General features: G+C 32.8%; 1 protein-coding gene across 3 annotated transcripts in view; it reads right to left on the bottom strand.

The window, feature by feature from the left end:
• LOC107871972 overlaps positions 1-6,476 on the bottom strand; it is a 41,464-nt gene extending 34,988 nt beyond the window's left edge. For 2 of the 3 annotated variants that reach the window (XM_016718809.2, XM_047413283.1), the window contains exons 1-4: positions 6,192-6,476; positions 6,030-6,101; positions 5,587-5,669; positions 4,979-5,181 (exon numbers count right to left, since the gene is read on the bottom strand). In XM_016718809.2, coding sequence (XP_016574295.2) covers positions 4,979-5,181; positions 5,587-5,669; positions 6,030-6,101; positions 6,192-6,343 — 510 coding nt within the window. In that variant the 5' untranslated portion in view covers positions 6,344-6,476. The remainder of the gene's footprint in view (positions 1-4,978; positions 5,182-5,586; positions 5,670-6,029; positions 6,102-6,191) is intronic. The other variant, XM_047413284.1, reaches the window with a different exon arrangement.
• Between the last annotated feature and the right edge of the window lie 7,476 nt (positions 6,477-13,952).

Raw genomic sequence — 13,952 nt, 5'->3', positions numbered from 1 at the left:
TATCCCAAAAGACCGCCTCGCCCTTATCCCCAATCCCACGCCTAAGCCTACGCATACGCTAAAGCTCTATATATTCTTCCCCACCATTACTACCCTGTAAAAAAACCCACTATATTCTATTTCACCATCCCCGTGCCCAGTATATAGCGCGTAACCATATGCCTAAACCTCTTCTTACCCGTAATGAGGCGCACAAGATCCACAAAATCATCCATTAGCGTCACCAAATTACCAAAACCCCTCCAGACCCGGTTTCCAACCTAGGCCCGAGTATAAGAAAGAGAAGATGGTCAAAAATCAGTTCACACCTCTTGGGGAATCATATGCTATTTGTTTGATAGGTTGAGAAAGATGAAGGTCTTGAACCCAATCTAAGGAAGGCTCTCAATTCCACCTCCGAGGAATCTTGATTATTCCTTAAGGTGTGCATGTTTTTCTGACATGTCAGGCCATGATATCAAGAAATGATGGTATTTAAAGAGAGTTGTCAAAGATTTAATCGACACAAATTAGATTTTGGTCAAGGCCCCGGAAGTTCCAAACATTAACCAGAATCCATTTCCAAGCCATGTTGAAACTAATATGTTGGAGTTAATATATGATGGCAAAGAATCATCGATGTGTTATAAGCCTATTATGAGAATACAGACCAATGAGGATAAATCGGTGAATGCGATAGATTCGTTGAAAGCAATGTCATTAAGCCAGGAAGGAATAAGAAAAGATAAAGTCCAAGGGAGCACAAAGAAACCCGTGATCACGGTACAAGGCACCAGAAAAGATGTTGGTTTAAGTCAGGACAAACCTAAGTTGACGGTGGTAGGAGCTCCGGGTAAGCCTATCTTAACAGTGAAAGGATCACTTGCAGTGCCTATTATCATCAAACCAGTGACCCAATCTTCGATAGTTGATACGAAAAAAATTCCCTGGAACTATAAATGGACTGTGATGACTTATCAGGGGAAGGTAGTCGAGGAAGAAGTAGATGAGGTAGGGGGTATGACTCAGTCAGAAAGATGCTTCATGACTAAAGGTTTGAGGAAGCCCAAGCCAGTGGTGAGTGGGCCTTTTTCTCTAAAAAAGCCTTTCACCGAAGAAGAAGCTGAAGAATTTTTTAAAAAGATGAAATTGCCAGAGTATTCAATAATAGCTCAGTTAAAGAAGACCCCTGCTCAAATTTTCCTCTTATCTTTGTTGTTGCATTCCAAGGAACATTGTGACATTATACTGAAGGTATTGAACGAAGCATACATTCCTAGGGAGATTATGGTAAATAAGCTTGAGAAAATGGTCAAAAAAATTTTCAAAGTAAATCGAATCAGCTTCTCTGATGACGAATTGTCAGTTGAAGGTATGGGGCATAATCGGGGTCTTTACACTACCGTGAAGTGTAAAGATTTATACATCACTTATGTCATGATTGACAGAGGTTTTGGCGTAAATATTTTTCCTATTTTCACCTTACAAAAGTTGAACATTGGTGTTGAGAGGATCAGACCCAACAATGTATGTGTCAGGGCTTTCGATGGAGTAAAATCAAAATCCATTGGCGAAATAGAACTGATGTTGATTATAGGGCCTGTTGAATTTACAATAGAGTTTCAACTATTGAATATAGACTCCTCTTGCAATCTGTTGTTGGGAAAACCGTGGATACACAAGGCCAAGGCGGTTGCATCTACGTTGCACCAGATGATCAAGTTTGAGCATGACAGGCAAGAAGTGGTTATTCATTATGAAGGGGATTTGTCCGCCTATGAAGATTATCCCTTGTCTCTTATTGAAGTGAACAACGTAGAGGAGACATTTGTCTATCAAACTTTTGATATAGTGTCTGTTTATCGTATCTTTGAAGGGCAGGTTATTCTAGGGCCACAATTGTCTCCCGCTTCTGTCATGATGATAAATAAAATGTTAAAATACGAATTCGAGCTAGGAAGGGGTTTGGGAGTGTCTCTGCACGGTATAGTTCATCCCATATGTCCGAGGGAGAGCATGAGCACTTTTGGTTTGGGTTTTGAACCTACGATTGAAGATCTGAAGAAGGCCAAGGAAAGGAAAAAGGAAGCATGGTCACTCCCCCACCCACCACTGCTGTTCAGTGAGTCATTTGTCAAGAGCGGTGTTATAAAGCCTGTAGAATTTGAAGCTGAATTGGTTGATGACTTCCAGAACCTGTTGATTAAAGTTGACATGGTTGAAGTAGGAGATGTTACCAGTATGGCAGATATACAGTTCATGGCCCAGCTGTACATCTCAACAATTGGGAAGTCATTCCTCTCCCCGTCAGGAGGAAGTTTTGGTAGTTCGTTTTGTTTTCCTTTCAGTTTTTCGAGTTGTTCCAGGGTTGTAACTCAGAATTTAGCTTGTTTATAGTTTGTTGTTTGTGTTTAAACCCTTCTATCTTTCCCTTTTAATGAAATTCAATGTACCTTTTATTTTGTGTCTAATGTATTTTGTTTTGTCTTTTCTTTATACAGTTCTCTTTATGCTGACTCTAATGAAATGACATGCATGAAGAATTTTTAGCGTGATCTTAAAATCCAAACTAATCAAGATATAATGTAGCAAGATGGGGAATATGATGAAGAAGAGGCACTAGAAGAAATAAGCAAAGAGTTAGAACAGTTTGAAGACAAGCAGAATCCTAATTTTAATGAAACTGAGCCAATTAATCTAGGGAATCGAGAAGATTTTAGGAAAACTAAAATCAGTGTACATGCTTTGCCACAACTAAAAGATAGAATGATTCAAGCTTTAATTGATTATAAGGATGTTTTTGCATGGTCTTATGATGATATGCCTGGTTTAAGCACTGAATTAGTGACTCATAAATTGCCAACTGATCCTACCTTCCCCCCTGTGAAACATGCCCTTCCTCATAGTTTTCATCACAAACATAATATAGACCTTTTGCTCTTCGGTCACTCAGTTTTGTAGGAGTTAACCTTTTTCTCCCGGCATTTCCTTTTCAGTAGGGTAAGCAGGTTTAGGTAGATGCAAGTTGGGAGTATTTTAAGGTTTAGCACAAGAGTAGGATTAACTAGTGACCCCATTATTGTTGCCTTCGAAGTCTCTATGCCTTTAGTAACTGATTTTTCGTTCATCGATTCCAACTAGTTTTGACGGAAAACAATGTTAACCATGTAAGTAGCTAACAGATCAAGTTGATTGATTACTTCCCTAATTTCACCGTCATAACTAAATTTTCACAGAGTCAGAAAGTGCTCTGATATCACTAATATGGTTTGAGATATTGTTGAGCTAAATTTAGAAATTAAAAGCTAGAAGAAAAGATAGAGTGGAAAGAAGAAAATCCAATTCTCATTATGCTTAATATAACAGACATAAGGATTAATTCCAAAGTAAACTATTACAAGGACTAAAATATAAAATTAATAAAATAAGACGAGAGGCTTAAGTGTGAAAGTAAATAACTTGTAACTAACATAATGAACTATAGGGACCACCAATCCTTCTATACCATATCATTTCAAGTGAAAAAAAACTAGGGGACTTGTGATTTAGGCTACCAATTTGATCTCTGTGCTATGCGAACTAAACCTCTTATTTATGTGGAGAAAAAAGTTTGTGGAACTAACTCATTATCCTCATATTTTAAATTTTGCAATTGATCCTAAAGATTGATTTTGGAAAAATTTTTCTATCATAAAAGATTGAGCTCCTATTATTCATGTCAGTCCATTTAAATCTGCCCCAGTGCAAAAATAGGATAGGGACTCGGTGGTGCATCTAGAGATTATGACTTCAAGAAAATCCAGTAATTTTTATTCACATGCTTTATATATATATATATATATATATATATATATATATATATATATATACTAGTTTAACGCACCTGTAACGTTTGATTAGTTAGAATTTAAATAATTTTATTTATTGCGGAGATTTTTTAATAAAGTGTATAAATTCAAATCACTTTTCAAAAATCTTTCACACTTTAATATAATGAGTAAACATAAACATATACTAATCTATGTTTTACCAGTTTCAAGTGGTTGATGGATCATCACTTTTGCATTTAGGTACCTCTTTCCCTTGTTGCCACAGGCTAAGAGAGAGACATCAATTTGAACCATATTTTTGTTATAATTTATTTTTATATTTAAATTCTTTCCTTATTTTTAAAGTCAAATGTTTATAAATTTATTGATTACATTTTATTATGTACTTAAAACATTTAAAAATCTGGAACTTCTTAATTTTTCTTATTTTAATAGTTTTATATTTATTTTTAGATTTTTCAAATCTTCTTAAAATCAAATTTAGTTGATTTAAAATTCTTAAACTAATAGAAAAAGTAACAGTTTTCATTAATTTTGATGACTTTTAATAATGAAAGGTTTTACTATAAATATATTTAATTAATTTTTAACTATTAAATTAGAAAAAGCTATTGAAATTCTAATGTCTTCTAATAAGGAAATTTTTTTAACCATAAATATATTTAATTAATTTTTAACTTTTAAATATTAGGAAAAAATAGTGAAAAAGATGATTTTATCTAAAGCAAAGACTTTTAATGAAAAACAAAAAAATTTAATTCATTTTTTAAAGGGTTTTTACATTTTTAATATATTATAGATATATATAAAGAGAGAGAAATGCATTAAATACTTATAATTTGAATGTGAAAAATTTAACTACTCCATTCATTTAAAAACGAATGAACTACTTTTCTTTTTAGCCCATTTAAAAAAGAATGATCATTTACTTTTTTGGCAATACTTTTAATTCAACTTTCCATATGACATGTTTAAGACCTCAAGATTAAAGACCATTTTGATACATTTAACATAATTTTAATTTAGGATCACAAGATTTGAAAATCTTTTTTATTTTCTTAAATTTCGTGCCAAGTTAAACTGGCCATTCTTTTTGAAGCAAAAGAAGTATAATTTAAGATTATTAAAAAATTCACAAACTTTAGATTTTGGATCTCCCCAATACCGACCTTGTGAATGATATCTTGAGCTTGGTTGGCATATTTGACAGCTCCTTTAGCTAAATTTTCTATTGAATCAAGACTTTCTTTAAACTTTGAATCTCCAGGAAGTTTCTTTTCAACCTCTTCAGCAACCTTTTCTACTTCCTCAGCTACCTCCTCCACTATCTCAGTCATAGTTTCCACTGTTTTTAATGCTTTATCCACATTGCCTTTAAAAACAAATCCAAAAATAAATAATATTTTCTGTAAGTGTAAGTTATATATATTATCAGTTCAAAATAAATTTTATACCATCAGATCTCTTTATCTATTGTAGTTAATGATGGAGCTAGAGAATTTAAGATGTGAAAAAGTAAAAGAAATTGAACATTTATTATACAATAATTTTAACCTTGTAATATATAATTTATCTGTCGAAATGCGTCCCATATTTTAAGAACACTAATTACTTGTAGATATCTTTCGTTGACCTAAATGTATATATAATTTAACTCTTCCTATATATATAAACATTAATTATGTTAATATTAGTTGTACATAGGGATTCATCACACTTCACAGAAAAGTAAAAGTTTTACTTATCATACTTCAAAGAAAAGTTAATTTTTACTTACTTTTGAGCAGTTGTAAAGGGCTGACTTTGTTCTTGAATGCAGGTAGCAGTATAGGTAGAAAAAATCCCAACAACCATTTTTTCCTGCATATGTCAACTTGAAAACATGATAACTTCGAAAACCAACTAGTTCAGTACATAAATCTTTGTAGTTTTTTTTCCTTTTTAAATGTTTACAAATATATATAGTCAGTCGAATTCACTATTTGTTTTTCTTAACCGTCAATAGCTAATACACTCTTATATACGTATTATACAGGAATAATACATAATACACTGTTATATATATATTATACATGAATAATACATAATACACTGTTATATACATATTATACATACACCCAGATACTTTTATGTTTAAGCGGCTGGACAGACAACTAGTTAGATTAATTATTATTCTCTCTTTTTGGTAGACAAATAACAAAAAGAAAAATATATTATTACCATTCAGAAGATGGAGATTTTCCAGGAAGTGAAGCTTCTGATCCAGTACTGTTGGCTGAGTTGCACCTAACACTATTTGAAAAAATAATACATACACATGATTAGTTAATAAACTTTGGAAATATTGTAAAACAAAAAAGAGAAAAGAAAATTAAAACTTACATGAATGTTCCAATCTTTGCATTGGAATTTAGGAAATTGAGAGGCTTGTTGATCTTCTTGAAATGAACATATGATCTTCTTGAATATGAAGGATTGAATTTTTGAGAAATAATTTGATTGTGAAATGGATCAAAATGAATTTTCGTGGACATTTTAGACTGATTCTAAACTTAGATCAAAATGAAATTATTTTCTTTTCTTTTCTTGATAGACACAAGAAGAAGAAGAAGACAAGTATTAACTTTACTATAGATAGTGGATTGTAATCATATGTAATGAGCAGTTATAAAACAGGCCATGCTTATTATCATCAGTACTAAAATAATTATATTGAATGAAAGTGATGCGCATGAGGAAATAATTAAAATTTGGATTCCAGGATACAGTACAAAATAAAAAATATTAGTCTGGACAACTTGTAGATTTGTTTTGACATTATAGATATGATGTACCATCATATCAAAAGTTCAATGAAATGTACATGAAAGAATTTAATTTGGTATTACAATAAACAAGTGAAGGCGAACAACTATCAAGGGATATAACATAGTGGATGAGATTTCTTTAGTATCAATCAGATATTTTCGTTCGATTTTGATACTAGAATTTTTTCTTTTACCGGAATCAATTTCTTTTAAATGTTCATTATAGTTTAGTTTTATCACTGAATTTTAGATATCAAATGATTAAAAAAGTTAAAATTATATTGGTATTTCACAAAATTATAAAATTTGAAGAGACCATTTTTTATTTTTCTGCAGACTTATTTGTTTAATTTTTTTGATTCGGCAGCTATAAAACATGATACACGATTTCCCTTCCCTTTCCCATTTAAAATCTATTCATTAAAGTAATAGACAAGATATATTTTTTTAATTAAAAAGATGGCGACACTACATAAGAAGAAATATATTTTCATTTATAATGAAAACTCAAACTATTTAGACTAATAAAAAATTTCCTCTTCCATTTCTTAATTATATATATTGAAGAATAGCTCCTCATAGGTTTTTATTTTCCAAAATAACTCCTTTAAGTTTTGATAATCTCGCACAACTGGTCCAATCTGCAAGTGATCAACCAAAAAGTTAATGACATCAACATATAAGTAATACAATAATTCGGCATCTAAAACTTACTGATCCAACAATAATGGTGTCATCCAGGTACTACTAAAAAATTAACTATTTTTTCATTAAAATTTCTCGTTGAAAATTATTCAGTGGCTTATTTCACTGATATTTTGATTAAATCAATGCGAAAAAAAAATATAGTAGTGTAAAAATTAGGACTCTTTCTAGTGAGTATTTCAGTGAGAATATGTTTTCCACCATGCGTTTTTTCAATGAGCTAGTTCAATAGGAAATGAGTGGAAAAATAATGTTTCATAGGCTCATAGCACAACTTTCCTATTGAATGCGGTGGAAAAAACCTCTATTTCTAGTAATGAGGTATAGGTTTATTATAAGAGGAAGACACACTATACAAAGAAATTCTTAATTCTTAGAGTTCAAATTTGAAAAATCTGATTAAAAATAGAGGTATCACATTCATCTCATCATATCTTCGGAGGATATCTAAAAAAGACTTTACAATAGAGTTTTTGTTGCGTTCAAATGCACACGCAACTGTACGCGGTCATGCAATTAATAAAGTGGTCCTTTCGAGTAGAATATCGATCTCATAAGGACTTGGTGTTTAGTAAGCAATCCAATTCTAGCATTACTAGTGAGATTAAATAAGTGTGAGTTGTAACCAAAATAAAGTTTGAGTTTTGGCAATTTGAACATAACAATAAACAATAACGAGAATATAAAGTGTTTGAAACAATAATGAGGAATCCAGGGTCAGGGCAATTTGAACAATCCTACAAAGCTATACAATCTCATTGGTCAAGTTCACTATCTTGGTTGTCGATTAATGAGATTGATAACATGATTATGATTCTTTAAGTCTCTGATTGTCTACTTAAATTAGCCCCATAACTACATCACTGCGCGGGCATGTGAGAACTAATTCAAACGTATTTATATTTCATCTTGTATATGAACCAAATGGGGCGAATTAGGTAGATTCCTACCCTAATCACGAACCCTGTCTTTAATTCATCTAAAACACAAGAACCCACTCCACATGTTCCACAATCGAATCTAATGTTCCTCTTTTTGGGCTCACAATAGAAATATAGGTGTATTCTAAAGGTCGCGAGTCAATAAAATAGTAAGTACAGGAACATATGAACAACCAAATATGACAATCAGCTTTAAACCAACTTAATTGAATTCTATGAAATCATGTTCGTAGCCTCAACCCTAGAAAGAGGGTTTTTAGCCACTCACAATCTAATTTACAATCACCAAGTTGATGTAATTTATACAATAATTAAGTAATGAAAATAGAAGAATAAAAAGCCTATTTGAAGCTGTATAATGTGTTTTTCATTCCCTAGTTATCCAAGAATAATCCCAATAAATTAAAATAAATGTCCTATTTACAGTACAGAGCTAAAAGCTGTCGAGAATTCCCTTCCATACGCCATGCTCTTATAACATGGCTCAAGTGGCGTGGCACGACTTCATCGCGCATCTTCACTATATCTTGCCATTCAATTTTTTACCTGCTCTGTACTATATATGGAGGCATGTTTCAACCTCTAATTTCCCACTTTCTTTGAGTCCTATAGCTTGTAGTTTCCTTTAAACATCTTTGTAAGTTCTTCTTTCTTCCCGATATTGATCCCAACGTCTTCAATAATCCACAAACTCGGTGTTGACATCAAAATCAAAAATCTTATATATACTTAGAGATATAGAAATTATAGATATTAAGAAAATAATATTAAAAAAAGTATTAGACTATGAAATTGAAACTATTAGTTCACGAACATAAGTTAAGCTTAATCAAATGAATATATATGCAGTGTACCTCATAAAAAATAAGGGAAATAAGTAACGATTGGATGTATAAATATGCCCAAGATCACCACCCCACATTTAAAGTCTTGTTTGTCCTTGAACAACTCCTTACACTATGTCAATCAAGGAACTATTCTGGCCAATAATAGTGACTAAGTTTTTCAAGCGTTTTAATACATCACACTGTACATTGGAATTCTCTCTAATCAACTAATTTTTACCACTTTTATCTTCCCACCTCTCTTTTGTTTTTCCCCATCTCTTTAAGCTAGTTCACACATCTTTAGTAAGAAGTATTGACTATCAATACATGATTCACTTTTGATCAATTTTTTTTCTTTTCATCACATTACTCCCAACCACAACACATACAATTTTTCAACACATCAATAACTATTATTTTGAGGCTTCACTTTCACCTTTTCCTTATTAAATTTTACACTTCTTAACATATTAATTTCTCAACAAAAGAGCTTAGGAGTTTTAGATTAAATTACGGTCAATTGAAAGAAAGAGAAAAGCTACATATGAGGCTACCAAAGAATAGGCCAAAGACTCAACGAGGCTAACTAAGCTCATGTAGAAAGGTGGATAAAGTACATATAAAACATAGATATGAAAGAGTTGCCTATATCATTTGCCAAACTCAATATTATTTATTTTTCTTTGCAAACACAACCGGACAAGTTCTAGACATCAATATGCATATATGGAATATAACAAAAACTTCTCACACATACATGAAACATGTTTAACCCAAGAAGGATCTCTATAGGCTCTAAACCAAGCAATAACAAGAATTCAAAATTAAGACAACATCATACAGGAGTCAATTAAATGAGTCTAGGTGTCTGAAAATAACCATTCAACTCATTACACATGATTTTACATTCAAAACCAACTTGTATCATGTAATCATATATAGAACTTAGAAAGAACATCTCCATTTATTCCTAATTACAAAAAATTTAAAATTACTCCTAGAAATAAAAAAAGATATTGGGCTCAAAGGGCTCTCCCTAAAAAAGAATTGAAAAGAAAAATAGAGGGTTGGGTAAAGTGTACTTATACTAAACAGACCAAACACCACAAACTAAAAATAAAGAAAGATAAAATAAAAAAAGATAATTTTTTTTTGTAATTTTTTAAATTTATTTAAAACCTATAAAATAAATCAAAATAAAAATCCTATCGCGCACTTCACCCTGAACAATCAGAAGATTACCCACCCCACACTTAAAATCATACTTTGTCGCCAAAGTATAAATAAAATAATAAGGATTAGGAATCCTTTTTGAGGCCTAGATAGTAGCATTATATCCATCAAAAGAGGTCTGGAGGGCTCTGCACTCAGTTTTTGCCATGCTTCTTAGCTCAAATCTTCAGTACTCAGAATTTTCTTCAAGCTGTTAATATAAAACAAAAACAAAATCAAAGGTGATACTATATAAAAACTAAAAAAATAAAAATAAATACCTTAACTTAGGTTGCCTCCCATGCAGTGCCTGATTTATTGTCGTGGCACGACTAAACTCACACTTACCTTTTCAGGGCCCCCTTTGAGTTTCTCAATTTTAGGCTGAATTGTTAATTAGGGCAACTCTAGGAGAGAGTCCAAAGAGTTAATTGGAGGTTTGCAATCCTTTAATCCACACTCATCTACTTCCATATCTATGATCATGCACAATTATTTGTAGTGTGAGGGTGCATTATGTTCTTTGTGCACTCTTAAGACCACCTTTTCATCATTCAATCTCATTTTGAGAGTGTCGTTTCTTGCATCTATCAGTGCTCCACCAATTTCTAAGAATGGATGTCCTAATATAATTGACACCCTGTTATATGCATCATAATCAAGAATAATAAAGTCAGCAGAAATAATTAACTTATTTTCATGACCCAACCTCGGGCCTGGCCGTGACGGGTATATCAAGTCCACTATGGACTGGAGACCACCCCCTTAGCCTAACCTAAAGATTACAATAATTAAAATAAACCGGTAACCAATTAAACAGTAATAAGAAGATGAATAGATAGCTCAAAAGCAGATTAAGATTCAAAACAGCAACCAACCCATACTTGTCCATAATAGACTCTAAAACTAGAACACCAAGTTGGGACATACCCTGACTATGAATGAAGAAATAAATTCAAAAGTACTAAGTCAATAAAGAAAGAATAAGGAAATGATAAGGCCTTTTGAAAGATGGAGGCTCACCACTTCACAACAACTCGACAGACGTGCTCAACCACCTAACGCTATGCAGGAGCAATAAAAAAGTATTAGTAGCCTACTTCATAAAATAATATAGCGTCCTAAGACGATCAGTGGGATAAGCACTAGCATGTAACTCAGGAGAAATGATAAAATAATGCCATATCCAAAATCAGTCAAAACCACATGCAACATTCATATGTACATATATAGGATCGAGATAGGGTAAAGGATCATGAATGTGAGAGTTTAAAGATTTAAGCTGAACTGTGTAGCTCAATCCATACTAAAGGAACCGATGGCCTATGTGGGTTCAGCTTTCCCTACTGAAAGGTCCCTAGTGCATGTTAGTTACACAAACTAAGGAAAAATAGAGGAAAAACTAAAGACACCATAGGCAATAACAATCCCAAATATATATATTAAGTGTAAACCAAGCATATGGTCATATAGACCCCCAAATCTGACAAACGTTTCTAGTGTTCACCCCCCAGGGACTTACACCTTAATGGCTACACTTTTCTCTTTAAGCCCAAATTAAAATAATTTGCACTTAAACTAATCCATTAACCCAGTAGTCATTCATTAAGGCATTTACCACTTGGTATCATCATACCACTATGCTTGCAAACTAATTTAATTATGCCAAATGAATTCACATAATCAAATTAGACTTTCAAGTTCCATTTAAAATCCAAAATAAAGGACACCAAGTCCATCCTTGTAATACCCTAAGTTTTCAAGCCTTATACCCATCAAAATATAGGCCATTAAATTAGTTTTTCAAGGCCTCAAGTCTCGCCTTAATATAATATAAGCGCTAAAAGTTATGAAAAATTTCCTAAGGGTCTTTCACATTACAGTGACAACAACTCTGGTAATGAGTCGTTACCAGATGTAATGAGTCATTATGCGTGAGTTATTGCCACTCTAGTGAAGATCTCAAACTTCATCCCAGGGGTAATGACTATACTCTATGACTTATTATCAGTGACGATAAGTTGTTAGGTGGTCTCATCAGCTTAGCAGAAAGGAACCCAAAAATTGAGTCTCAACCTATGGCTACTCCTATCGACTCATAATCAAATCTTATAAGTCGTTAGGAGGAGGATTCATTACCTTATAAGTAAAAAGCATAGACCTCAAAACCTAAACTCACGACTCGTGACCAAAGGGTACGAGTCATAGGGTGAGCTGTGACGACTGGAATCAAAATTCCTCCACGTTCTTAACAAGGGCTCATTGGTAAATTCCACCCTGTTTTAACCCAACACATATCGTTTAAGCCCCCTAAAAATCAATTATCAAGTGAGAAAATTACCCTAACCTCTTATAAATCATAAATTAGTCAAAACATAGAAAAGAAACAATTCCTTCTCTCCCATAGCCAAACTAGGGTTCATCAAAAGTAAGTTCAAGTTTCAAAAAGATTCTTCAAGGGGTTTGTTTTCAGGTATGTGGGATTTCATCATCGAGTCCCCTCCACCCACTAAGTCCTAAGAACTCTCTAAATTTATAAGCACAATTTACTTTTCCTTTTATTGGGTTCCAGGTCAAATATGAATCTTTTCACTGTTTCCAGTTTATGTGTATGACCAGGAGTATGTATTTTCTATGAGATTAGTGACCTCCTATGTATGAGAACATGATTTTCCCCATTATTTCAAGTTGTTGAGTTGTTGGCATTAAATTGAGAAATTATCTTATCATGGTCAGTGAACTCAATCATGTTTAGTTGCATTAGTCAGTGCTAGTGGTTATGAACACCCAATACCTAGGATTTTAAAAATGCATCAGTTTATATATTCATGATGTTCTTCAGATTATGCATGTATTATATATTCAGAATATCATGATTAAGCATATCACTTACCAATTTATATCTCAGTTATAATTCAGTATCAGTTACATTGAGAGTAGTACTTAGTACCGAGTGAACGAAGGGATGAAGGCTCACTTGCCAGTTAATGACTAAGACCTTTAGTTAAAGTCCGTAAGTTCAAAAACTATGATGCCATCATAGGTTATGAGGGGTCACCCGACAGTAAAGTACTGAGACCTTAATCCTTTGGGACATCAGTTTAGTGGATCCATGCCAGCCAGTGTTAGTACCCTTGGCAAGGCAAGGTACTGACACCTTTCTAATTGGGGTTATAGGTTGGACCCCGATTATCTCATATTGAGACATGCCAATTAAATGTAAGCTCCCACACTCCTTAGTTTAGTATTTTGATTATGTTCAGTTTAGGTTTGTATGACCAAGTGTTTAGTATTCAGTCATTCAGTTATTCAGATACACACCATATGGTTATACTTGGTCTTGCATTTGATTTTTATGTATATGCATTCATGCTCAGTAAATATGTATATCACCTAATTTTTATCTCGCATACTTAGTTTATTCGAAGTATTGATCACATACTTCTTTGCGCTATATTGTCTCATAATATAGGTTTTGATGCCATAGTACCCAGATTGCCCTTAGCGCATTTACACACCATTCAACTGCAACCTTGGTAAGTCCTCATCAACCGAGGACTAGTTATCTTATCAGCTATTCAATTTAGTACTTTATTTTATTTTAGTTAGTGAGATTTAGTTGGGGACTTTTCCCAACAACTCATCAAGTTT

Source organism: Capsicum annuum, chromosome 5 (assembly GCF_002878395.1).
Source record: "Capsicum annuum cultivar UCD-10X-F1 chromosome 5, UCD10Xv1.1, whole genome shotgun sequence".
NCBI lineage: Eukaryota > Viridiplantae > Streptophyta > Magnoliopsida > Solanales > Solanaceae > Capsicum > Capsicum annuum.
This window is presented reverse-complemented; position numbering and strand designations above follow the sequence as displayed.